This window comes from Lycium barbarum, chromosome 11 (genome assembly GCF_019175385.1).
Source record: "Lycium barbarum isolate Lr01 chromosome 11, ASM1917538v2, whole genome shotgun sequence".
Taxonomy (NCBI): domain Eukaryota; kingdom Viridiplantae; phylum Streptophyta; class Magnoliopsida; order Solanales; family Solanaceae; genus Lycium; species Lycium barbarum.
In genome coordinates, this window is record NC_083347.1 from 41,505,328 (window position 1) to 41,529,577 (window position 24,250).

The 24,250-nt window shown below is 37.4% G+C and overlaps 2 protein-coding genes across 2 annotated transcripts; one reads left to right on the forward strand and one right to left on the reverse strand.

Moving 5' to 3' along the window:
• Window positions 1-886: 886 nt before the first annotated feature.
• On the forward strand, window positions 887-4,033 carry LOC132619771 (uncharacterized). Its single transcript, XM_060334570.1, has 6 exons — window positions 887-1,281; window positions 1,546-1,776; window positions 1,877-2,441; window positions 2,580-2,885; window positions 2,972-3,702; window positions 3,847-4,033. The coding sequence occupies exons 1-6, from the start codon at window positions 887-889 to the stop codon at window positions 4,031-4,033; spliced, it is 2,415 nt and encodes an 804-aa protein (XP_060190553.1).
• An 8,491-nt stretch (window positions 4,034-12,524) lies between these two features.
• LOC132616983 (bZIP transcription factor 46-like) lies at window positions 12,525-19,774 on the reverse strand. The gene is made up of 4 exons (XM_060331820.1): window positions 18,152-19,774; window positions 13,856-13,927; window positions 13,753-13,782; window positions 12,525-12,890 (listed from the first exon to the last, which is right to left on the reverse strand). Exons 1-4 carry the CDS (start codon window positions 19,178-19,180, stop codon window positions 12,816-12,818), a joined length of 1,206 nt encoding a protein of 401 aa, XP_060187803.1. The 5' UTR covers window positions 19,181-19,774; the 3' UTR covers window positions 12,525-12,815.
• Between the last annotated feature and the right edge of the window lie 4,476 nt (window positions 19,775-24,250).

Sequence of the window (24,250 nt, forward strand, 5' to 3'; positions counted from 1 at the left end):
CCATAGAGATCAAGCCTGTAGTAACAAAATATGGAAAGAAAGTGGTTACTTAGACAGAGGATGAAGTTTTACGTATGAATTCTATTGAAGAACTTGATTATGCAGTTGTGGGAAAGTTCTCTCATGGCTGGCCAGAACTTGAAGTATTGAGAGTTCAAATTCCTAAAAAATGTGGTATTAAAGGTGATTGTAGAATTGGTTTGTTTAGGCATCATCATATTTTGATGAGATTGGAGAGACTTGAAGACTTTATCACCATGACATCTAAAGGGGTACATAATATTCAGTCAAAGGATGGATATTATTATCCAATGAGACCTCTGATTTATGATCCAACTTTTAAAGTGGAAGAAGAAACTACGAAAGCCATGGCATGGATTTCATTCCCACATCTGTTACCTACTTTCTTTGTCCGAGAGTCCTCATTTTCATTGGCATCTGCTGTAGGTAAACCACTACAACTGGACATGGCTACCATTAATAAAACACGACCTAGTTGTGCTAGGGTTAAGGTTCTAGTTGATTTAATTGATGAACTCCTTGAGTCTATAACTATACAGATTGTGGACAATGAGAATAAGAAGATTAGGGATGTGAATGTCAAGATTCAATATGATGTTTTACCAAAGTACTGCAAAAAGTGTAAACTACAAGGTCATAATAAGGAGGGGTGTAGAATTCTGCATCCTGAATTAAAGAATAATCACTTTGAAGAGAAGGAGAAAGTAGAAGAACAGCTAAATGGAGAGGTTATCCTCAAGACTGATGGGAGTGCATGGAATAAAGTTAGAGATGATAAATATTAACAAGGGGAAAGGTGTTTGGGAATGCTGTTAAATTTAATCCAGTCAAAGATAATAGAGTGGTAACAAAGGAGAAAAGTCCAATGAAGTCTAATGATGCTGACAAGGAAGGATTGGAACCAGCAATTACCATGCAAAACAAATTTGTTGTTTTGATCAATGAAGAAGAGATGACAGAAGGAGAAAGGGCAGAAATTGTGGTTAAAAGTAATGATATAATGGAGAGAGTGGAGGAGAAGGATATAGAAGACAACACAGTTGATGTTCAGGACTGTGGTGATCAAGTCAAAGAGAATGGTTGTGCTGATGACAAGGTGAAGTCTCAAGACGAAGAACAAGCTATGATGAAAGAGTTGGTGCATATTGATTCAGCTGAAGTTGAAAAAGTATCATCCCCTTCTAAATGGGGTGATAGAGTGGAAGATGAATTAGAGAAGGGAGAAGTGGAAGAAAGAGCATTGTATGAGGAGGTTATCCAGTGAGAGAGTGAGTTGGTGGATCAAGATGCTACTATAGTGGTATCTCCTTAACAGAATCTAGATGTAGATCAGTCACAGGAAAAGATAAATATTGGTTCATCAGTATAATGGTTTCCTTCAAAATCTTCAGATGGTAAACTGGTGGAGTCTATAGAAGGGATTGAATCTAGTCAAAGTGGTGCGAAGGTGTCTTCAATAAAAAAAAGCTCTCCTATGAGAAATTTACATGATTTGGTTTCACACAATCTTGTAAATGATCACAGTAGTCTATTGAAGGAAAACATTGATGATAATGTGATTAAAGATGGAGAAGATCCAGGTCATGAGCTATCTCCTAATGTCGAGAATACAGATATATCAAAGATGTTGTCACCAAATAAGGGGAGGGAAGTGGAAAAGGAAGCAGTAATCAATGAAGAGGATCAAGGCAGTAACAAAAAGGGAAATAAAAAATCAGCTGGTATTGTTACTAATAAGAGTCAGAAAGAAAAGTGGTAAGATTGTACCAGCAGATATTCAACAACGGTGGTGCCAAAGAGAACAACAACTAAAGCCTGCTTTAAATGATGTAAAGTCATTAATTTGGAATATCAGGTCAGTGAGGACTCAAAAGGCTTTTCAAAGAATTCAAATGCTTCATAGACATCATAAATTTTTCCTTGTGGCTCTTATGAAACCATTCCAGCATGTTAGGCACCTGCAGTTTTATAGGAGAAGATTGAGAATGAGTCAGGCTGGAGCTAATTGTAATGGAAAGATCTGGTTTTTTGTAGCAAACAATATAGAGGTGGAAGTTCTTTCAGATAGTGAGCAACATATTTCTCTAAAATTGCTCTTTCAAGATACTGGTAAAACTTTGGTTACTACCTTAGTTTATGCCAAATGTAGTGAAGTGGAGAGGTTGCAACTATGGGATAACATTTATAATTTGGCAAATGGTATGTCACTTCCTTGGATGATAGGGGGAGACTTCAATGTGGTGTTGAATGAGAAAGAGAAAATTGGAGGGATACCTGTTTTTGCTCAAGATATTGAAGATTTTGCTTTTTGTATCAACTCTTGTGAATTGGACGAAATTCAGTTTAAGGGCAGCCCTTTCACTTGGTGGAATGGGAGAGCATCTAATGACTGTATCTTTGAAAGATTAGATAGAATGCTGGTGAATACAGAGTTACAAAGCTGGTTTAGTCATATATAGGTGGAACACTTGGCTAGAACTGGATCAGACCATGCTCCACTCTTATGCAATTATGGGGAAGACACTCAGAATCATTACAGACCTTTTAAATTTCTCAAGTTCTGGGTGGAACATGAATCATTCCTTGACACAGTTCAGCAGAATTTGCTTACTTGGATGCATGAAGACCCTTTTATCAGTTTCAAGCTGAAGTCGAAGCATATGAAATGGGTGTTATCTCAATGGAGTAGAGCTACTTATGGTGATATCTTCAAGCAACTAATCATCAGGGAGGAAATAGTTAGAATTAAGGAGAATTTGTTTGAAGAATGTCCTAGTAGTGGGAACAGAAGTGTGCTTCAACAATCCCAAGCTGACTCAAACAGTACTTACACTATGAGAAGGAATATTGGAGACAAAAGTCAGGTATTGATTGGTTTGTGGAGGGTGATAGAAACACCAGATATTTTCATAATCTAGTGAAAGGCAGGAGGAAAAGGCTACAAATCCAGAGAATTCAGGATCTTGATGGCAACTGGTTAGATAATGAAGAGGAAATAGCAAATGAAGTAGTAAAGTTTTATCACAAGTTGTTTACTCAGGAGGAAATGGGCCATACAAATGAGGATATTCTACAACATATTCCATGCTTGCTGGATCAGGAGAGTAATGAAATGTTATGTAAGGTTCCTTCTAATGAGGAAGTGAAAGCAGCTATGTTCAACCTCAGTGGTTCTAGTGCCAGTGGACCAGATGGCTTCTCAGGTTTATTCTATCAAGTTTGTTGGCCTATTGTAGAAGCAGATGTGATCAGGATAGTGCTTGCCTTTTTCCAAGGTGTTACTCTTCCAAAGTCAATCACACATACTAATGTGGTCCTAATTCCTGAGAAAGAGATGGTACAAAGTTATTCAGATTTAAGGCCAATAAGTCTGAGTAACTTCATTAATAAAGTCTTATCCAGAGTTCTGCATGACAGGTTAGAGAAGGTCCTTCCTGCTCTAATCTCTCCTCATCAGTCTGGTTTTGTTAAGGGTAGGAGTATAATTGAAAATGTTTTACTCACACAAGAAATTGTCACAGATATTAGAAAGAGGGGAAAACCAGCTAATGTGGTCCTAAAGCTAGATATGGCAAAGGCATGTGATAGAATTTCCTGGAGTTTTTTGACAAAAGTGCTAAATCAAATGGGATTTTCAGAAGGGTTCATTGATAAGATATGGAGACTGATAACAAACAATTGGTAATCAATTTTGTTTAATGGCAAAGCTAGAGGTTTCTTTCACTCCACAAGAGGAGTTAAACAAAGTGATCCTTTGTCACCAGCCTTGTTTATATTGACAGCAGAAGTGCTTTCAAGGGCACTCAACTCATTGCATGACAACAGTTTGTATGTGGGGTATGGATTGCCTAAATGGAGTGCCAACATCAATCATCTTGCATATGCAGACGATACCATAATATTTGCATTTGCTGAGAGGAATTCCTTAAAGATGATCATGGATATTCTTAGAGACTATGAAGCTATATTTGATCAACTGATTAGTATTGAAAAAAGTGCCTTCTACATGTAGCATAAAGTGGCAGATAGAGTGATGCAGGATGTGCAGCAAGTGATAGGTTTCACAAAGGGACAATTCCCTTTCAAGTACTTAGGGTGTCCTATTTTTCATGCTAGAAGGAGAAAGTCTACTACCAAGATCTCATCAAGAAAGTGAAGGATAAATTGCAGAGTTGGAAGGGCAAGTTGCTGTCATATGGTGGTAAGGTTGTGTTGATAGGGAGTGTTCTTCAAAGTGTGCCAGTGTATGTGCTATCTGTTGTAGTACCTACTAAATACACTCTAAATGAACTTCATAGTATCTTTGCTAGGTTTTTCTGGAGTAATAAGGAAGAGGATAAAAGCAAACACTGGGTATCATGGCAGAAGATTTGCATGCCTAAAGCTGAGGGTGGACTAGGATTTAGGTCCTTGTTTGATATTTCTAAAGCTTTGTTTGCAAAGCTATGGTGGAGATTTAGGACTTCAAACTCCTTATGGTCTAATTTTCTGTGGAATAAATACTGGAAAAAGCTTAAACCAACAAAGGTACAATGGAAGGGTAGTTCACAAGTATGGAAAAAGATGTTCAAAACCAGGGATCAAATGGATCACTTTATTTGGTGAGAACCTAGAAGTAGTTCATGTGATATCTGGGAAGATAACTGGACTAGGTTGGGGCCTCTCAGGGAGGTTTCAAGCTCAGATCACAATTTAGAAGAGATGGCTGAACTCATGAACTCGGAAGGTTGGGACTTACAAAATATGAATGCAGTGTTACCAGAGCAGGTGGTGAATCATGTTAAGTCTGAACTGAGCATAATGGGGCAATCAACAGATGCAGATGTACCATGGTGGACCTTAACTAATTTTGGTAAATTTACAGTGAGCAATGCATGGAACTTAATGAGGAAGCAAGAGCAAGAGTCATTGAACTATCAAAGAATATGGAGCAAAGGAGTGCCATTTAAAATTTCATTCTTTTTATGGAGGAGGTGGAAAGCTAAAATCCCAGTGGATGATGTACTCAAAAGAATTAATATTTCCATTGTATCCATTCTATCAAGATGCAGATGGTGTCTAAATTCACAGTCAGAGGAAACAATGCAACATCTTTTCTTAACTAGTAATTGTGTAGCAGAAATGTGGCAGTACTATACCATAGCAGCATGTATCATAGACCCTCTAATACAGTTACATCAAGCAGTGGTAAAATGGTGGAATATGAAGTGTGCAATTAAGTTAAAACCAGTTTTTGAAGCAATGCCATCATTCATCTGTTGGCAGATGTGGAAGAGAAGAAATGCACTCATGAATAGAGCACATATGAGTAAGAGTAAAGTCATCTACTGCATCATTCAGAACATTCACAACCTGATAAGTAGCCTATATCCATGGTTAAAGAATGTTCCACATACTTGGCCTCAGATGGTACAGTTTTTAGAAGGACTCAATCCTAGATCAGGAAGTCATAAGGTACAATGGAGATGCCCAAGTGCATTGTGGTATAAATGTAATACTGATGGTGCATCAAGGGATAATCCAGGCCAAAGTTCAGCTGCATTTTGCATTAGAGATGAAAGAGATGATCTTATTCATGCTGCTGCTAGAAGATTAAGCAACACAACAAATAGATGTGAAGAAGCAACTGCAATTCATGATGGTCTGCAATATTGTGTTAATAACTATGTGTTACCTGTGATCATGGAAACTGACTCTCTAGCTATGGTGAACATCATTCAATGGGACTGGTAAACTCCTTGGAAAGTTAGTATGGAGGTGCAAAAGATTAAAGAATGGAGAAAGAGAGGACAAGTCCAATTTGTCCATGTTCTGAGGGAGGGCAATACAATGGCAGATTTTTTAGCTAACAGTGTGTTCAATTGTGCAGGTACATTAGAAGTTAACAATTTCTAGGAGCTCACACCTACAGGGAAAAGATTGCTAAATATGGATAAATCCATGATGCCTAACTTCATATTCAAAACATATAAGGAAAGGGAACCAGATTGAAGAAGGATGTTGCACTCTAATTCAAGTTCACTACTTCCTTAAACTGTAATATGAATAGTAACTACTAAAACTGGCCTAGCTAGATTGGTATTAGCAGTGCTACTGCTCATTCTTCTAGTAGGTTTGGATTAGGATTTTACAAGACATGTTATGGTCAATAAAGGTAGTGAGTTGGATTCATCCGGGATACACAGGATTATGGTCAGCAGCAGTTTGCATATGCAGCCTCACTCTTGTTTGAATGATCATGGGGTCTGATAATATAGCACCTAGTGAGAGCTTTGAGGTGTCTAATAGTGTTATCATCCCAAAACAAGAGATCTTGCAACATGAGCATTCAATTTGCAAAACTATGATCCTGATTACAATTTCTTTAGCTTAGTTGCTTTATTCTTCTTTTTTCCTATCTTTGTACATACTTTGATTTTGGAATAAAATACCACTAGCATCCAGTTAGATGGTCTTTAAAAAAACAAAAGTAAGATACTCTTTTAGCCCTCTCTCTACTTCGTCGTCTTCATCAAATTTCTAGGCTTTTTGATGTTCTTGCATGTTCAAATTACAGCTGTAATGACCGAAGTTTCTCACACAATTTGTGTGGGTTCAAAGTACTAAAATTAATTGCATGAAAATAGACACTAAAGTTACACTGGAGCATTGTTTGTCAATGGTTGCCTTACTTGTACCATCTCGTGGCGTTTGGCTATGCGATTTCTTATTTTGATCTCAAATCAGCATTTATTTATGCAATTTGCACAAAATTTCAACTTCAACTTCATATCATGATTTCAAATCTCAAATTCTCCAAAAAGACATGATTTGGATTTCAAATCATGATTTCAAATTTTTTTAAATGTAAAACTTGACCCATAAGTTTTTATTTTGTAAAAAGATCCATAAATTGGTAAATATATTTTTTAAAATGTAAAATTTGACTCAAAGTAACAATGTTGGCTCGCCTACTCGGTCATCTGATCGGAAATGCATGCTCGATGTCAAGAGATTGTCCGTAGCATGTGTGAGGATTATATTAAAGTGTAGTTACACTACAATTCATGTTCAATTTTCCTTTTTATTGAACTAAAGTTCGATCAATAGATATTGTATTTCTTAGAAAGGCCTTTTGGTAGCGTATTAACTTTGTTATGACTTATGAACTGTGATTTGCTCATTTGGTAAGATTGTATAAGAGATGGGAAAGTTTTGATAGTTTTAACAACTTGTGAAGTTTTCAGGTTTATGAGAAAAAATATAAATTAAGAAATTCAAATTGCATGTCCAAACAAAACTTCAACTTCAAATCAACCTGATTTCAAATCACTGATTTCATATCATGATTTCAAATCATATCCAAACGGCCCTGACTATAATATAAGGGACAAACAATGATGGTATGATTTAGTAGGTGTTTGGCTAAGCAATTTGGAGCTCAAATTTAAAGTTTTGATTTGAAATCAATAGTTGTTTATGACATTTGAATAACACTTCAACTTCAATTTGAAATTCTAATTTCAAAACTCAAATTCTCCTAAAAGGTAGTATTTCAAATTCCAAGTTTGTGATTTCAGTTTTTTTAAAAAAATTTAAAATTTGACCCATAAGTTTATATTTTACAAAAGAGACTCAAAATTTAAATCTTACAAAAAAAAAAAAAAGGACTCATGCTCGACGTGAAGAGATTGTCCATACCATGTGCGAAGAAACACACCCAACTATGGTGAAATTGTCAGCTACACACCTAAACTATTAAAGGATCCTATAACGCCCACCCCCCACCCCCTACATTAAAGCTTATTTTCGTGTTATCTACCCCCTTGAACTTATTTTTGTCGTATTATTTACCCTCTTCACTAATTACCTGGTTAAAAAAAATATGTTAAAACACATCATGATAAACACACACTTATTCAAAACTAATATAAATGAGTCTTTAACTTCTTTTTTTTCCATTTGATTCTTTCAAACTCAAAAAACCGGACCCTCGTCTTCTCAAATCCTTAATCCTCCTTTCACTGTTTCGACGAAATTACAACTGCAAATAAAGAACTAAGCTTGAGTACACAAAAAGGTAATGAAGAGCGACAATTTGATCATGTGATCAAAAAAGAAAAAGAATTAAAAGAAAAGATGGAGATCGTAACAGTGAAAGAAGGACGACAAAGGGGTTGAGAAAGGATGAGGGTTTGGTCGTTTAGTTTGAAAGAATCAAATGAAAAAAGATATTAAGACTTTTTTATTTTTGTTTTAAATAAACACGTGTTTGCAAATGTTGTGTTTAACTCTTTTTTATTTTAATCAGGTAATTAGTGAAGGGAGTAAATAATAAGAAAAAATAAGTTCAAGGGGGTACTAATATAAAAAAATAAGTTCATGGGGGTTATAGGACCCTCGCATAGTTTAGATGTGTAATTTACAATTTCACTATAGTTTAGGTTTACGTTTCCATGCCTTTATCCCTAAACAAGACTATCCTTTAGGATTTTGATCCAAATGGCCGTAAGAGCACACAAACATGTTCGAATCCTACGGCAGATAGAATACTGATATTAGCTTGGGCAGAAAACAGTTGGGACAGTCACAATTGTTGCCTAAAAGGACGGATCTGCCCATGATCTCACATTAGTGGCAAAACAGGTCCAGGACTTTGATATTAATACATTCAGTATGAATAATAAGGTATCTACAAGTTTAAGCGTGGTTTTGGTTGTTAACTAGTTTGCAATTTATTGCAACTTTTTGGCGAAAATAAATGAATTGCCAGCCCAGATTCAACACATAGTAAAAGCTAATGGGAGTAATACCTCGACTTTCTCACAGAAATATTTGAACAATTTCCCAGCCAAATCAAGAGCTGCTTTTAACTCAAAAGACAAAAACAAATGTTTAAAAAGAAAGAAAATAAAAGAAATGACGCAACACGCGAAGTTTGACAGAAGCATCTATCATGCGACACCATGTTTTTCCAGAGTATACCTCTTATTTTCCAACCAATACTCGACAACAATGAGTCCCTTTTGAATTAGAAAGCACATGAAGCGACTGAATCACACACGAGACAAGAAAGTCATCTTTTTCACTTTCCAGAGTGGATGTGATCTTGTTATAGGTAATATACACTTTGTATATGTACCTAGTGCCAAAAACATGTACTCCCCATTTAAAAAATTACTCATTCCGTGACTTACTTTTCTTTTTAGTCTGTCGAAAAAAAATGTCTCTTTCTATATTTAGTAAATTGACAATTCAAATCTATAACCATAAGATTCAAAGACATTTTAGTACAATATACACATCTTTAATTTAGGACCACAAGATTCAAAAGTCTCTTTATTTTTTAAACTCCGTGTCTAGTCAAACTAAGATACTTAAATTGGAATGGAGGGAGTAAATACATTTTAACATAGGAAAATTTTGGATAAATACATTTTAACATAGGAAAAATTTGGACTTTCAGAAAGTCAAGACAATACTCTGCAAACTACTACTACAGAACTCATATGTCACGACCCAATTTAGCTAATTCGTGCGGACACCTACCTTTTCCACCTCAGTAAGTGAACGTTGAACCCAACGATAGGAAAAAAGTAAATAAACAACTATATAAGCGAAAGAGAATAAATCACGTAAGTCTGACGATAATAATAAAGAACAAGTGCGGAAATAAGAAAATACACCCCAGAGTCTAGTCTAATCCATACAAGAGCATCTAACTAGAATCTACAAGTCTGGAATATCAATAATACATCAACACTGATTATTTCTTGGAATAGAAAATAAGACATAAATAAAATAGAATCTTCAAGGCGGCGGACGTCTCGTGCTCACCCTGTAGACTCTAAGCAAATCTCGGAGCGACTATCAGCTACGAGAAACAGAAGTAGATCCAACCTGAAATACTGCATTCATAAAAGAATGCAGCAACTACAGGTCGGTACAAAACCACAGTACTGGTAGGTATCATAGACCGACTAAGTATAGCTAACATAATTCAGACAATAAAGCAAGATAGGCAGATAAATCAACGAGTATAAGTCAACCACAACAGAACCAAGTACATGTCATCACCTAGGTGGAAGCATCTAAACCCAAGTGTGCCAAGTCTTACTATATCCAATCCGGACCCAACAACACAAGTAAATCACCAGATCATCACAATATAAGCCATAATGCAATACAATGCAATAATGTATGAATGCAAATGCAATGCAATGCTGTGTACACATGTACTCCAGACGGAAGTATCGATGTTCCAGTAGCACAACCCATGGGGGACCCGCGAAGTCCATGTACTCACTCAATCCATGATTTCGGGACAACCATCGGATATCAGACTCTCACATTACTCCACACAATCCACGATTTTGGGACAACCATCGGATATCAGACTTCTCACATCACTCCACACAATCCATGATTCCGGGACAACCATCGGATATCAGACTTCTCGCATCACATCACACAATCCACGATTCTGGGACAACTATCGGATATCGGACTTCTCACATCGCCTCATGCAAACTGAGCCCAGCTCATCACAGTGTTTCATCAAGTATCAACAATGTATCAACAGTATATCATGAGAGATGAGAATGCATGCAATAAATGAATCAACATCAATTATCAGGTCAATATCACAAGTACCAAGCATGGGTATGCCAACCATATCATGAAAGACTACATAAGTCATATGGAATACTATCCTCGTATCAACATCAACAAGTGAGGTACCACAATATCATGAACAAGATATATTAATAGTCTCCAATATCTACTATTACCACGCGGCATCAAGCCAATAGCAATAGAGCAATCAAGTCACAACACAATGGGGTGGCTAGCCCCAATCACGTAACAGGGCCCAACCTAAGACAACATCCAACCCAACTTCATACCCGAAGGTTTACATGATTTCTCCGACAATATCATCTAAATATATGCTTCGCTACACGAAGTCTCACCAAAGGCAAGTCATAACCTACCTGGATGGTCGAACAGCAATGCACCAACAATCACTCCTTAGCCTTGCCCTCCCGTTGAGCCTCACGATCAAGAAAGTCTAGGCATATTCGAAATCTAGATTAGAAATCATGAAGATCGATACCTATATTGCTATCATTCGAATTGGGTCAAAACCAACCCTAGAATTTGAGGAAACGGGGCCCACAAGGGCAAAAGGGAAAATTCGGGAGTAAATTATCCAATTAAACACTAGGTGATCAAAACCCATCAACTAATTGCTAAATTAACTCAAGGATTCATCCAATTTCAAATCCAATCAAAACCCCAAATTTTGGATATAAACCCTAACTCTTAAATTCAAGAATTCATCACTAATAATGGAAGGTATATGATTAACAACCTTAAATACATCATAATCTAATATAAACCCAATCAATTTCATCATTTAAAGCAACTTAGGAAGTCTAACCAATTTTATGAACTTCTCAAGAAAGACCCATTAAATCTACTTTCATGAAAAGCCCTAATTTTTTATTTTAAAAATCATGGATTAAAGCTTAAACTAAGGGAATGAATCAAAGGGAAATACTTTTTAGATTATAGTTTAGACCTTACCACATGGAAGAAACTTGAAGAACATCCTTGAATTCTCCCAAACCCAAGCTTTCAAGATGAGAGAAACCCAAACAACATTAAATAGCAAAAACGCCCAGCTGTTCTGCCTCGTTTCTGGTGCCAAACGATCCCAAAACTCGCTTTTGATGCCTCCAATGGATTCCTTGTGAAATTCCAGTTAAGTTAGGCTTTTGAATCACTCTATTTGACCTTATAATGAATGAGATACGTTGGTTTCAATATTTGGAATAGTGCAGATTTTTTAATACGAATTCAGTGACAATTTCGTAATTAATCTGAAAAGTCTGGCAATCCAATTCTTAGAAAAATGACCATAAATCCCTCATACGATGTCAAAATTTGATGATTTCAGTTGCTATGGTTTCGAAATTACGATAGGGATATAATGGTTTAATCAAAACACGAATCAAAAACCGTTTGCTCAATATGGTACCCTTTATGCTCAAATCGACGTCGAAACCGAAAACAATCACCATACAACCCTAATTTATCCAAAACTCATCGGAATCTAACCAAACTTTGTGGACATGTACAAAATCATCATGCAAACTTACTGGAACTTTCAAAACATTGACACGGGATCATCTTGACCCGATGTTGACCGTGGTCAACTCCAATTCTAACTTAACTAGTTTCTCAACCAATGACTCAAATCACACCCGAACCCTTCGGAAACCAAACCAATGACACCTATAAGTCATAAATCACCCTCCGGACCTAATGGAACTGTCGGAATTCGATTACGGGCATGTTTACCCAAAAGTCAACTTCGAGCCAAACGGTTTTCGCTTTAAGACCAAATTTTCTAAGTCATTCCAAAACCCAAAATGATGCCTAGGGAACTGTGTCACCGGTCCCCGCGGATCAAAATAGTACTAACACGGCTGGGGGACGAGTCAATGGGGACAAAAACGGTAAAAACGCAATAACGACCAAACGGGTCGTTACATCATAAAAAGAGTTACAGTTACAAACACACAATAGGTATATCTGTGCAAAGCATGTAAGCATTCTACTTTCTCTGTAGTTTTATTCATGACATTGTCAACAAGGGAGAATGCTTTGGAAATATAGAAGGAAAAGGCTATAGCAAAAAGATAACTCTTCTCTTCTGATCTACAATGGAAATATGTTCCCTCTATGTACAGGCACTAATTACTACACCAAAACATAGCTGCAGCTAAGCCACTAATTCCTGAACCCCATTTTTACCATGGACCTGTCTGTGTCCTTCTCAAGCATCGCCTTTTAGCTCCTCGTTGAAGGTTCATCATCTCCTGAACCTGTAACATCAAATGCAAATATTTCAGGTGTCAATTGAACTGAAGCAGCCAAAATGCCTGTACAAACTCAATTTCGAAATTTAATAACTCGCAGAAGGAGCAAAGCATCGTTGAGCTTTGATACATAAAAATGCTGGTTGGAGAAATGGAGCTAATGTAATTAAACCTACAATCTGTTTTATTCTTTCGGGATATGGAGGAAAAGCCAAGGTAGATAAATTTTAAAGATATTTGGATGGAATTCATGTACCAACAGAAATAGTACCTTTTAAGCCACTTCAACCTTTTAATAGGAAAATTTTGAAGTCTAGCATGGAAAAACAAAGTGAAATCAACGTTTATCATCAGTTTTTTTAATGGTGGTGACCAGATCAGCTTGTGCCCTCCCTCGACTATTTCGCTGTGTACCTACTACCTCCACTAGTTTTAGCAAATGGCAAACCATAAGAAACTGGATATGGTCAAGTGAGATTGTTTTTTCTTTGTGAGCAAGGAAACAACAATGAATCTTTCACACACAAAAATGCTTGGAAACGTTTCTAAAGTTACTGACACCTAAAACATACTTGCTGATTGAAGAAGATGTTAACTTGGTACACCTGTAAGTAACTCGGACAATTGTAATGGAAGTTTGACACATTACACAAAAAATACTAGTCTTACGCACAGATGTACAGACAGGTTTCTAATGGATATAACACAGTATGCTCTGGTACCAATTTGACGGAATCATTCAACTATATCTGTGAGTTCAAACTTTATACAGACAAGCTACATGAAGACAGTGATTTTTCTCGTCAACAAGATAGTAGAGCATGAGGGGTTTGACATAGAAGTAGAGGAAAACAATAGTTTGAAGTACCGGATTCTTCTGCATTTCCATCATCTCTGCCTGCAGCAACACAGTCTAGTTAGTGATGCATCTTTAAGAATAACACGGATGAATTCGCTATACAAAACATCACCTGTTTCTTCTGCAACTCTTCGTTTTCTTCTTTAAGTTTTGCAATTTCTGCTTCTAGCTCCATAGTGTAGGCCTACAGTAAGTTATACATGTGGAATCAGCAAAAACTGAAGTAAAGACCATATTCAAATAAGCATTATTCTTGTACCTAAAGGAACTGTTGTGGGGGTAGTTTTCAATGTTTATTTACGTAGTATACAAAGTTTTGAGCTATTCAAAGTTTGTCATAGCTTTTTACCCACATGTTATGATTGCTCCTGTAAAGATATGGCACTTGGCCCTAACTCAACCCCAAAGTCTAGCTCAAAAGGGGAGGACTACCCAAGTCCATATAAGCAGACCACTAGTCTAGACCCCAACCAATGTGGGAATCTAACCCACTCTAAGAGCCCCCCTTGACGCCCAGGCCCAACTGGAGCGTGGACCGGGAGCCCAAACAGGGATGGACCTGGCTCTATCTTTGATTTTTTTTAAAAAAAAAAAAATAAAGACCTGGCTCTAATATCATGTAAAGATATGGCACTTGGGCCTAACTCAACCACAAAAGCTAGATCAAGAGGGAAGGATTGCCCAAGTCCATATAAGCAGACCACCAGTCTATTCCCCAACCATTATGAGACTCTAACCCACTCTAACAGCTCCCTAACATTACCTTGTATTAAACGAGATCTCTAAAGCTTCTCATGAAGTGTATCTTCCGTGTCTTGTCATGTTAGATCGCTATCACATTACGGTCCTGCTGCTTAAGATATCCTTTTTTTTTGTGTATTTGAAAGATCCACCGTGTCCGTGCATAATAAAAGCAGAATGTTAACTCCTGTGATGGTTGAAGTGACAAGAAGATGAAGCTAAATTCTATTTTTCCTTCACGTTCTGCTCGTCCTCAGCGCATTATATGTGTTTAGAAACACCCACCGTTTTTTCTGGGGGAAAGGCGGGTTTAGAGGCACTTTTAAGACCATTTATCTACCTCTTACAAGCAACACAATGGATAATGAATAGAGGACATGGTTTTCTTTGGCATGTAGAAAAGCAAACTAGTGTGCAAACTTTGAAAGAAGAAAATGAACGGGGGTGCCAGAATTCACATGGATAAACTATCTAATTTCTGATTTTCCAAATAATAAAATGTTCATCTCCTACATATGGGGAAATGAATAATTTCTTTGGAAATATGGTTTAGTCCATTCTCTTCTCCAATAAACCTTATGAGGACAAAGTGAAGTTTCCAAATGAATGGACTTTTTAGTCATTTTTCCCAGTAAATCGAATAAATAAGAGACATATGGTCGCCTTCACTTATGATCTAATGCTTGCAACTCTTTCTTGTGTGTAACAGTAGTCACCACAACTCCACAAGAGGTAAGAAAGGCATAATATTTCCAGTTTAGGACTTTGTAACATTCATACCAGATAACAAGAAACTTGAAACATAGTTACATTGACCTCTATAAATGCACAGCATAAGCAATCTCCTATGTGCACCTCAGATGGTACTCCTTCGTCATAAGATAATATTCAGCCAATTTAGTTTGTTCTCTATGCTATGCTCTCTTATTTCCTGACAAAGACAATTGAAAATCGAGAACTACTCCTCTATATCCCATTTTATGTGAAGGTGTTGGACTTGACATGGAGCTTAAGAAACAACGGAAGACTTTTGACATAGAAGCTAAATATATTACCAAACTTTGCCTTAATAATTAAATGAGAGGTTATAACAGTCATGTTAGTAAAAAGAGTATAATGAAAGATGATACAGAAGCGAGCCAATTTTTTCTGGGACTAAAAAGAAAAGAGTGATACCTAAGATGGGACAAAAGGAATAATAACTATAGGATATTGTGTCTACAAGGAAATGGTGTATAAATGTAGGAAGTACTCCGATACAATTTGGTAAATGGATAGAGAAGACTGTTCTTACCCCTGTTTTACACAAAACCTCTAGATATCACTTGTCTTCAGCTCGTTCTCCTAGGAGGTTGTACTTCACACAGTAAACTGGATGACATCAATAAGAACATTCTACCTTCTCTTGTTATATATTCTTTTATAACAATGTTGTTTGAGTCAACTTGCCTGCACTTCAACTATTCCACCGGATACCTGTTACTACCCACCAACATAGGGACCGAGTAACTCTACTCACCAAGGTTTAGGCAGATGGAAGGGATCACCTAAAATGAGACAAAAGGAATAATAACTATAGGATATTGCTTCTGCAAGGAAATAGTGTACAAAAGGAAGTACTCCAATATAGTTTGGTAAATGGATGTATCTCTTCTTGTTATATATTCATTTTTAATAATGGTTATTTCGGGGCCAACTAGCGCCCACCTCAACTATTCCATCAGATACCTCATACCACCCATCAATACAGGTACCAGGTAATCTACCCACCAAGCTTAGGTAGATCGGAAGAAATCACCTAGTGTTTGTCCCTGTTGTATTTGAACCCTAATCTCCAAAATTTGCACCTATTTCATTAACCACTAATCCACAGCCTTGGGTGTTTTTCTCCTTTCATTATTTGGTAAATGGACATATCTCCTCTTGATGGATTAAACCGTGTGATCATACAGAAATCTTCGAACACATTGAAAGTGACAAACAGGATTTTTTTTTTATAAACGTGGTGTCCGGGCTAGCTTGTGCGCATCTCGTCTAATTCAATGGGATACCTACTACCTCCCACCAGTAGTAGGTATCAGGTAATTTTGTCCACCAAGGCTGGGACAAATGGAAAGAAATCACCTAGTGTGTTTTTATCTCTGCCGGGATTTGAACCTGAGACCTCATGATTCTCAACCCACTTCATTGATCACTAGGTCACACCCCTGGATGCAATGACAAAAAGATATTTTGTGGAGTCAAGTGAAGATGAGCCATCTTTGAGTGTTACTCATGTATATGTTTTATTGATGTTTTATATTTTAAGATACTACCAAAGATTGTCAGCTCACTAAAGACCGTTGATCAAACCTCTGCCTGAAACCCGAGACTGCACCCTCAATACCAAGCACCGACATACCAACCCACTCAATCAGTTCGCAGTAATCATATCCTTACCAGCCTATAATTGCAATCTGACCTAGACCACTTATATATACAGGTAGAATACCCTGTAATTCACCCCTAACCAAATTATATGCTAGTCTAGCATTTCTTCCCAGTCATCAAAGTGAAAAAAGGGTGCGTTCCAGGAGAAGCCAACAAGTCACAGAGTAACCGGTCAATCATGGTCGCAACCACAAGCCAAATTTGATGTTTTAAAAAAGCTAGCTAGGGGAAAATGTCAGTAGTTGCCTTTGAGAGACAATTTTAAGTTCCTCCTTCCTATTTTCTTACCCTGGAAAAAATAAAAAGAAGAATGGAAAAAGAACCTAGCCTACCAGCTAATGAAACAAATGCAAACTAGAACAAAATTTTGTTGTTCATGTTGCTCATAGTCATTATCAACCATGGATGGTATTGCATCAGATCATGAACAGCAGTACCTAGTATCACAAACTACTACAGAGCAGATATATGTATCTGCGAAATGGTAGGCTCAAGGAACTGCTTTCTGTCTATCATAGCCCCAGAACCTCAGAAATCATTATGGACTAAACTTTTGATGAGCAAAATATTGTACACACCAAAGGAAAAAGTGATAACATTCCTTGATCAGAAACTTGAGTCCTTCCCTTCTGAATTTTGGCTGTTGAGGAGAAATAACCGTCCACATGATTTTCTTAACATGACTTGTCTAGACACTAAATTGAGTTTCATCAGAAAAGTGGAAGAGCGAGTTATATCCATCAAAAGAACCAAATACAAATACCATATGGTTAGCAGTACAGGAAGTTGCATATGGTCAGCAAAACAGGAAGTTCAAAAATATTGGATAAGCAAGTTTGTGACAATTTAATCATGGAACCAAATAAGATGGAAGCATAAAAGGGTATAAGTGTTTTTTCTCAACTGGAGCACACAGCTACCTGAAAAAGAACAAACGAACAAACGTTTCTTCACTCACACCATTATGGTTACCAAAACCTAACTACCCATCTTCAACAGATTAGGTGAAAATATAAACTTTAAGAAGTGGAAACCCCAACAAAGTTGTAGAAATATCTTGACTAATCCTGCGTAAATGATAGTAGTTTCTCTATGAACTCTTAAAAGAGCAGATTTTATGAGCCACTAGTATACACTTAGTGAGAAAGATCACTCACCAATTGTTTCTCAAATAAGCCAGGAATGCACAGAGACAATAAAAAACTATGAGCTTATTTGTAAGAGGTAAGGGATTTACCTGCTTCCTAGCTCTAGATCGTGCTGCAGACTCTCTATTTTTTATCATTCTCCTCTGCCTCCTTTCAACAACTTTCTCCACGGTACTGCCTTTCCTTCCTCTCAAACCACCATTAAAGACATAAGGAACTGGGGATATAGAAGATGTATCTCCATTACTCCTCCCGAGTCCATCTGATGAAACCGCTGGAGATGCTGTCGCACCGGTTACACCCCCAGCTCCAAAACCAACCATACTCATTCCTCCACCTGTTAGAGCAGAACCCTGTACTAAATTACTACTAAATGCTGGATCAGATATACCAACAATACCACCCCTCATCCCTGGACTGCCTAATTGACCACTACTCGGAATGGTCATCGGAGCGCCATAAGCTACACCAGGTTGCTTTGGGAAAAGGGGTTGCTGCTGTTGCATTGTTCCTTGCTGTTGTTGCACAGATCTGATCCCATTCACGTTCACTGGTAAAGTAGCAGACGGAATACCACTTTCACTATTATTATCAATGTTCCTACTAGCCATCAGAGTCGTATTCTTATTGCTCTGTTGATATCCAAATCCCATTCCAAGATTATTATCACTAAAGTTACTAGCTTTGGCAGCTAACTGTGCCTCTTCTCTCACCACACCAGCTCTAACCAAGAAATCCTCAAGTGTAATCTCCCCTAAAGTCTGTTGCCTACTAGGCATATTCGACGATATCCCAACATCATTTCCACCATCATACTCTTTTGATATATCCTTCCACACTTGATCAACAGTCTTGTGACTCAGTGTCCTAGGTAAAGTTAATGACCCTTGCCTCTGCAAATTCCCACTTGAAACACCCAATTCTTGTCCGCCAATCTCTTCTGCACTACATATGTTCTTTAACAACTCATCCATGTTCATTGACCCAAAATCCTTTCCACTCCCTCTTAGAAACTCATCAAATGTCAATGAATAAACAGACGATTGTCGTGCCAACGGATGTCCACCCTCCCCTGGTGGCTCATTTCCATACTTCTGTAAATGCAAATTACTCCCCATTTACCTCAAACTCTAATCTTTGCTTCAAGCTATAAGAAGGGCCTCAAAGTTCTAGCAAAACTATATAGTTGTTTCAGTCTTGAAATTGCAAAATTAGCCTTAAATTTAATCTTAAATTTAAACGACAAGCACTAGTTCACGGGCTTGACTTTTATGGCTAACTCTCCACCAATAGTACTTCAAAGTTCACTCTTTTATTCAGATCAATAAGTTATGTGATTACTGCTCCTTAAGCTTTTCGTGAAAAATAGCTAAACACTTGGAAAGGTTAGAAAATCAGATGGAAGCTAAAACTCACCAACCCAAGATCAGAAAATTCTCTTAAAAGTGAAAAACTCTAGTTGAAATTCATTTCATTTCCATATAGCTGGGTGCAGTTTTAGATAAGAACAAGAAACCCATGTAGACGTAGCTGCTGCGCACATGCTTTTCACATGTACATAAGTACCTACTCCACATTCACAAAGTACAAAAACTCAAAAATCAAGCACATATCTGAAGATTTGATGGAATGATACCCCACTTCAAAAGCTAATCTTTGAATAGTTACTGTTACTAGAGTGTCTTATATGCTTATCTGAAGATTTGAAGGAAAGATACCCACTTGAAAAGCTAATCTTTGAATACTTACTATAATTCCTTATTACTTACTCCGTCCGTCCTAAAATAAGTGTCACTTTAATAAAAAAACACATATATTAAGAAATCAATAATGTAATGTGAAGTTTACCAAATTACCCTATATAATAAAAATAAATTACTTTTACCTTTTGATTAGATCATGCACAAGAAGTAAACCTTTTGACATTGAAAAAATCCAACAATACCAAGTTACTATGTGATTTTCTCAATCAACATTTAGATGTTACTTTATTGTCTAAGGGTAAAATTGGAAAAAACTAGTCAATTTATGTCTGGTTTTCTAAGGTGACACTTATTATGGGACGGAGGGAGTAGTATATTCTAAATTGCCATATTTTTATATTAAAAAATATTTCATTTTATTTTCATTTACTTCCTATAATATAATTTTATATTAACTAAAATATCATGGCATATTTACATTGTAAGTTACAAATTATTTTTTGCTTAAATTGTGTGTCTTATTAATTGAAGGATCATAGTAGATACATACAAGAAAATGGAAAGAGAGAGATATCACAACAAAAAAGAAAAATAACTTTTTAGGATCATCTCGTGGGTGAAGGGGAGCCTTGGCGTAGCTGGTAAAGTTGCTGCCATGTGACCAGGAGGTCACGGGTTCGAGCCGTGAAAACAGTCTCTTGCAGAAATGCAAGGTAAGGCTGCGTACAATAGACCCTTTTGGTCCGGCCCTTCCCCGGACCCCGCGCATAGCGGGAGCTTAGTGCATCGGGCTGCCCTTTTTAGGATCATCTCGTGGGCAAGATTCTAACCATTTATTTATGATTAACTCATAGTTTAGTAAAGCTTTTCATGCTAAGATTCTTGATTTAAAAGAGGTAAATTGCGAATTTGAAACCCGAGGCTTAAATTAGGAGATTCTTCAATTAAGCATGATTTAGTGGATGAATTTGATTGATTTTTGGTATATAGGTTCTATAGATCATGGGTAGACCAATTTTGGACTACATTTCCTATTTTGCCCTTTTTGACTCGGAATCCTATTTTGGGTATCGTTTTGGGTCCGAATTTATACTATGTCAATATGGGTACTGATAGACTCGTGTTTTAATGTGTAGTCCATATTTGACTAGATTGAGACCATTCGGAGGCTGTACGAAAAGGCAAGCGGGCTTTGTGATTCGGACTCCTATATTCCAGGCAAGTTGAGACTTTGTACCTTATATAGAGTATCGTGTTGGTTTAAGTGAATCTAACTAAGAGGGATAATGGGTTAATAAGGGTGTCCCGATACTCGTGAGGTGACGAGCACTTGTATCGGGTACCGGTGCCATGATATGGGTAATTGTGTACTTAAATTGTATAGTCGTTCTGAATGCCATACTTTGGGCACTAGCTGGTAGATAGTACGATCCTATGAATATGTGATTGGGGTCTGAAGCCCGTACTTACTGTCTTTTGATTATATGCCTGTCTTATTTGATATGTGTGTGGTACATCACTCCTAAATACTTGTTAAAAATGAATAAGAAGCTAAGGTGGGACCTTTATGACTTATGCTAATCTAAATGGAATCTTGGTTGCATATTCTTGCTTCTTATTGTGTTACATGTCATGTTCATGCTTATTTTCTATCTCATGCCTATTATTATTGAGGGTACAATTATGGGTCCGTGGAAAACTGGTTCCAGACGGAGTGATGATGATTTTTTAGCCGATTGGCTAAGAGACAGGTATTTGGAGCCTACGGGGCAAAGTTATGGGATTTGGAGCCTAATATGGCTAAGGACCCAATGTGATCTGGGAGATCTAATATTATGGGTCGTATATAGACCTCGCGAGTCCCTCACGGGTCACGATTCGTTAATGTCCGAACGTGTGTGTACCAGATGATGGAAAGAAAGGCCTTGCATTGCATTCATGCATTCATACATTAACTGTTATTGATGATTCTTGTTGGTTAAACTATTTTGGATTGTTTATTGTCTTTGTGGCCCAAATACTTGATCTTTCGTGTTATTGTGTATCTCGTACTAATGGTGGCTAAGTGTAGTAGTAGTATTCGAAGACCAGCCCTCGTCTCCGTTTTATCTAGGGTCGGTCGACGATGCTGCTGAGTACCCGTTGTTTTTGTACTCATGCTACACTTGTTGTACCTTTTTGTGTACAGATTATGTGCTAGGTACCAGTGCTGTTAAAGAGTTTGCTGGACGCTGAGGAGATTACCATTGAGAGTTCAGGGTGAACCGGATTCTCTTCTATCCTGCTTTATTATCTATTCATTTCTAGAAATTTCAGCTACATTTCAGACTTGTATTATTCTATCTTAGTGGGTTCCTGTACTGTGACACCAGATTTGGGGGTTTGATGTACCTTTAATTCCGCACTTATGATTTATAAAGAGATTAAGACTTGAAAATGACTTGTATGCTCATTTCGTTTTTTTATTATTCTCTATTCTTTTAAAATGAATTATCAGATAGCTTACTGACTCGGGAGAGTTAGTTTCTTCATAACTAGTCAAATTGGTTAATCGGTCTCGCAGTACTTGAACAATGTCTAGTAGAGTCTTGCCGATCGGTATGATGAGCTCTGTATCTATCTTTGAGAGGCCACAGGACATCTACGAAAACTGTTAATTTTTATTCCTTATCATGCGTACTTGACTTTATTGTGTTCTAAGAATTTCCTTGTTTCACTCTCTCACAGATGGTGAGGACACGTTCAGCGACTGTCGGAGATCAGGAGCCTGTACCGCACCCGTACCGACTCCCAGAGTTATTGCTAGAGGGGGAGGTAGGGGACGTGGTCGAGGGTGGGGTAGGGATAGAGCCCGTGTTGTTGCACCAGCCAGGCCCGAGCACCAGCTGCTGCTCAGGGCCATGATAGGGAGGTATCTCCAGGTCCCGAGAATGTTCACGAGGAGGTTGCTCTGGCAGAGAAGGATGGACCTGCTCAGGCACCTCCAGAGTTTATTGTTACACCGGTGATGCAGGATGCCTTAGTTTGCATTTTGGGCTACTTCGAGGGAGTGGCCCAGGTGGGTATGATTCCGGTTACACCATAATGTTCTCAAACTCCCGATCAGGTTGATGCAGGATTCAGGACCTCAGGGGCATAGCCAATTGCTGCTGTGGCTCCCCAGTTTCCTGGTGTTCTAATTTCGGGTATTTTCATTCGTCCCGTTGCCCAGCCTACTGTCACTACCAAAGCCGATGAGTCTCGTCGAGTTCCCGACCTCTTACTGACCAAGCACCCCTAAACTCGTACCTGAATCTCACTGAGCAACATGGTGGCCCATATATAGTTTATAATTGAGCTATACTAACTCCTGTAAGATTAACACAGTAGACTCTCCATCAAGAACTCACAACCAGAGTATATATATATATATATATATATACATACGTGCTGAGGATAGCTGTTATATCCCGTATTTTTGCATATTCGGAAAATTCGAAATAATTTTGACTTGTAAGAAATAAGGCCATAATTTGATTTTTATTTAAAATATGTGTTGTTTATGAAAAATGTTGATGTGGAAATATGGAGGAAGGTTTAGGGCAAAATGGGGAATTTTGGAAATTAGTTTCGGGAATTACAAAATAAGACCCATAACAAATTGGGCTTAAAAGAAATGAAAAAAAAAAACAAAGAGGCCCATTAGAGTAGGTGGCCGGCCATGACTAGAAAAAGAGGCCCAAGCCCATAACAAATTAGACCCATGTATTAAAAAGGAAGAAAGGGGCCACAACTAGATCATTCATTAGAAGTTTCAAGAAAAAAAAAGAGTGAGAGAGAAGAGCAAGAAGGGCCTATTCGGCCAAGACAAGGGAAAAGGAAAACAAAATTTGCCCATCAATCTTTGATCCAAAAATCCCAATTTTCTAGTATTCTTACTAAGCTCGAGACCCTCTTCAACGTGGTATAAATTTTGAGGCAAGAAAGTACTTTTGTTGGCAAGTGGAAATTCTTGAAAAAGGTAAAGATTCTACTCTTTTTGTCTTGGAAGAATTATATATATATATATTGTAGTGTATGGAAATGAATGTAAAGTATGAAATTTTTGTGTTGTGGGTGTGTGGGTGTGTGGCCGTGTGTGGGTATAGAGAAGGGGGGGGGGGAGAATGAAATTTATTTAGTATGTTAAATTATGTTGTTGTGGCCTTGTGATGCAAATGGAAGAATAATAGTTCAAGTTGGCATGAAAATTGGTTGTTAAGTTGTTGTAGGAAATTATGTGATTTTATTATAGATTTATGTAATTATGGGAATGGAATTGTTAAGGTGCAAATTGTTGTTGTTGTTGATGAAATTGGAAGATAAAAATGTGTTGTGAATGTTGTGTCGAAGGTTGGAGGTTTCGGGTGAATTATAGTTTTTGGTGGGAATGTTGTATATTTTGTAGAATGGTATGAAATGCTTTTGAAATTGTATTTGAATGATCTTGAATTAGTAGTGAATATG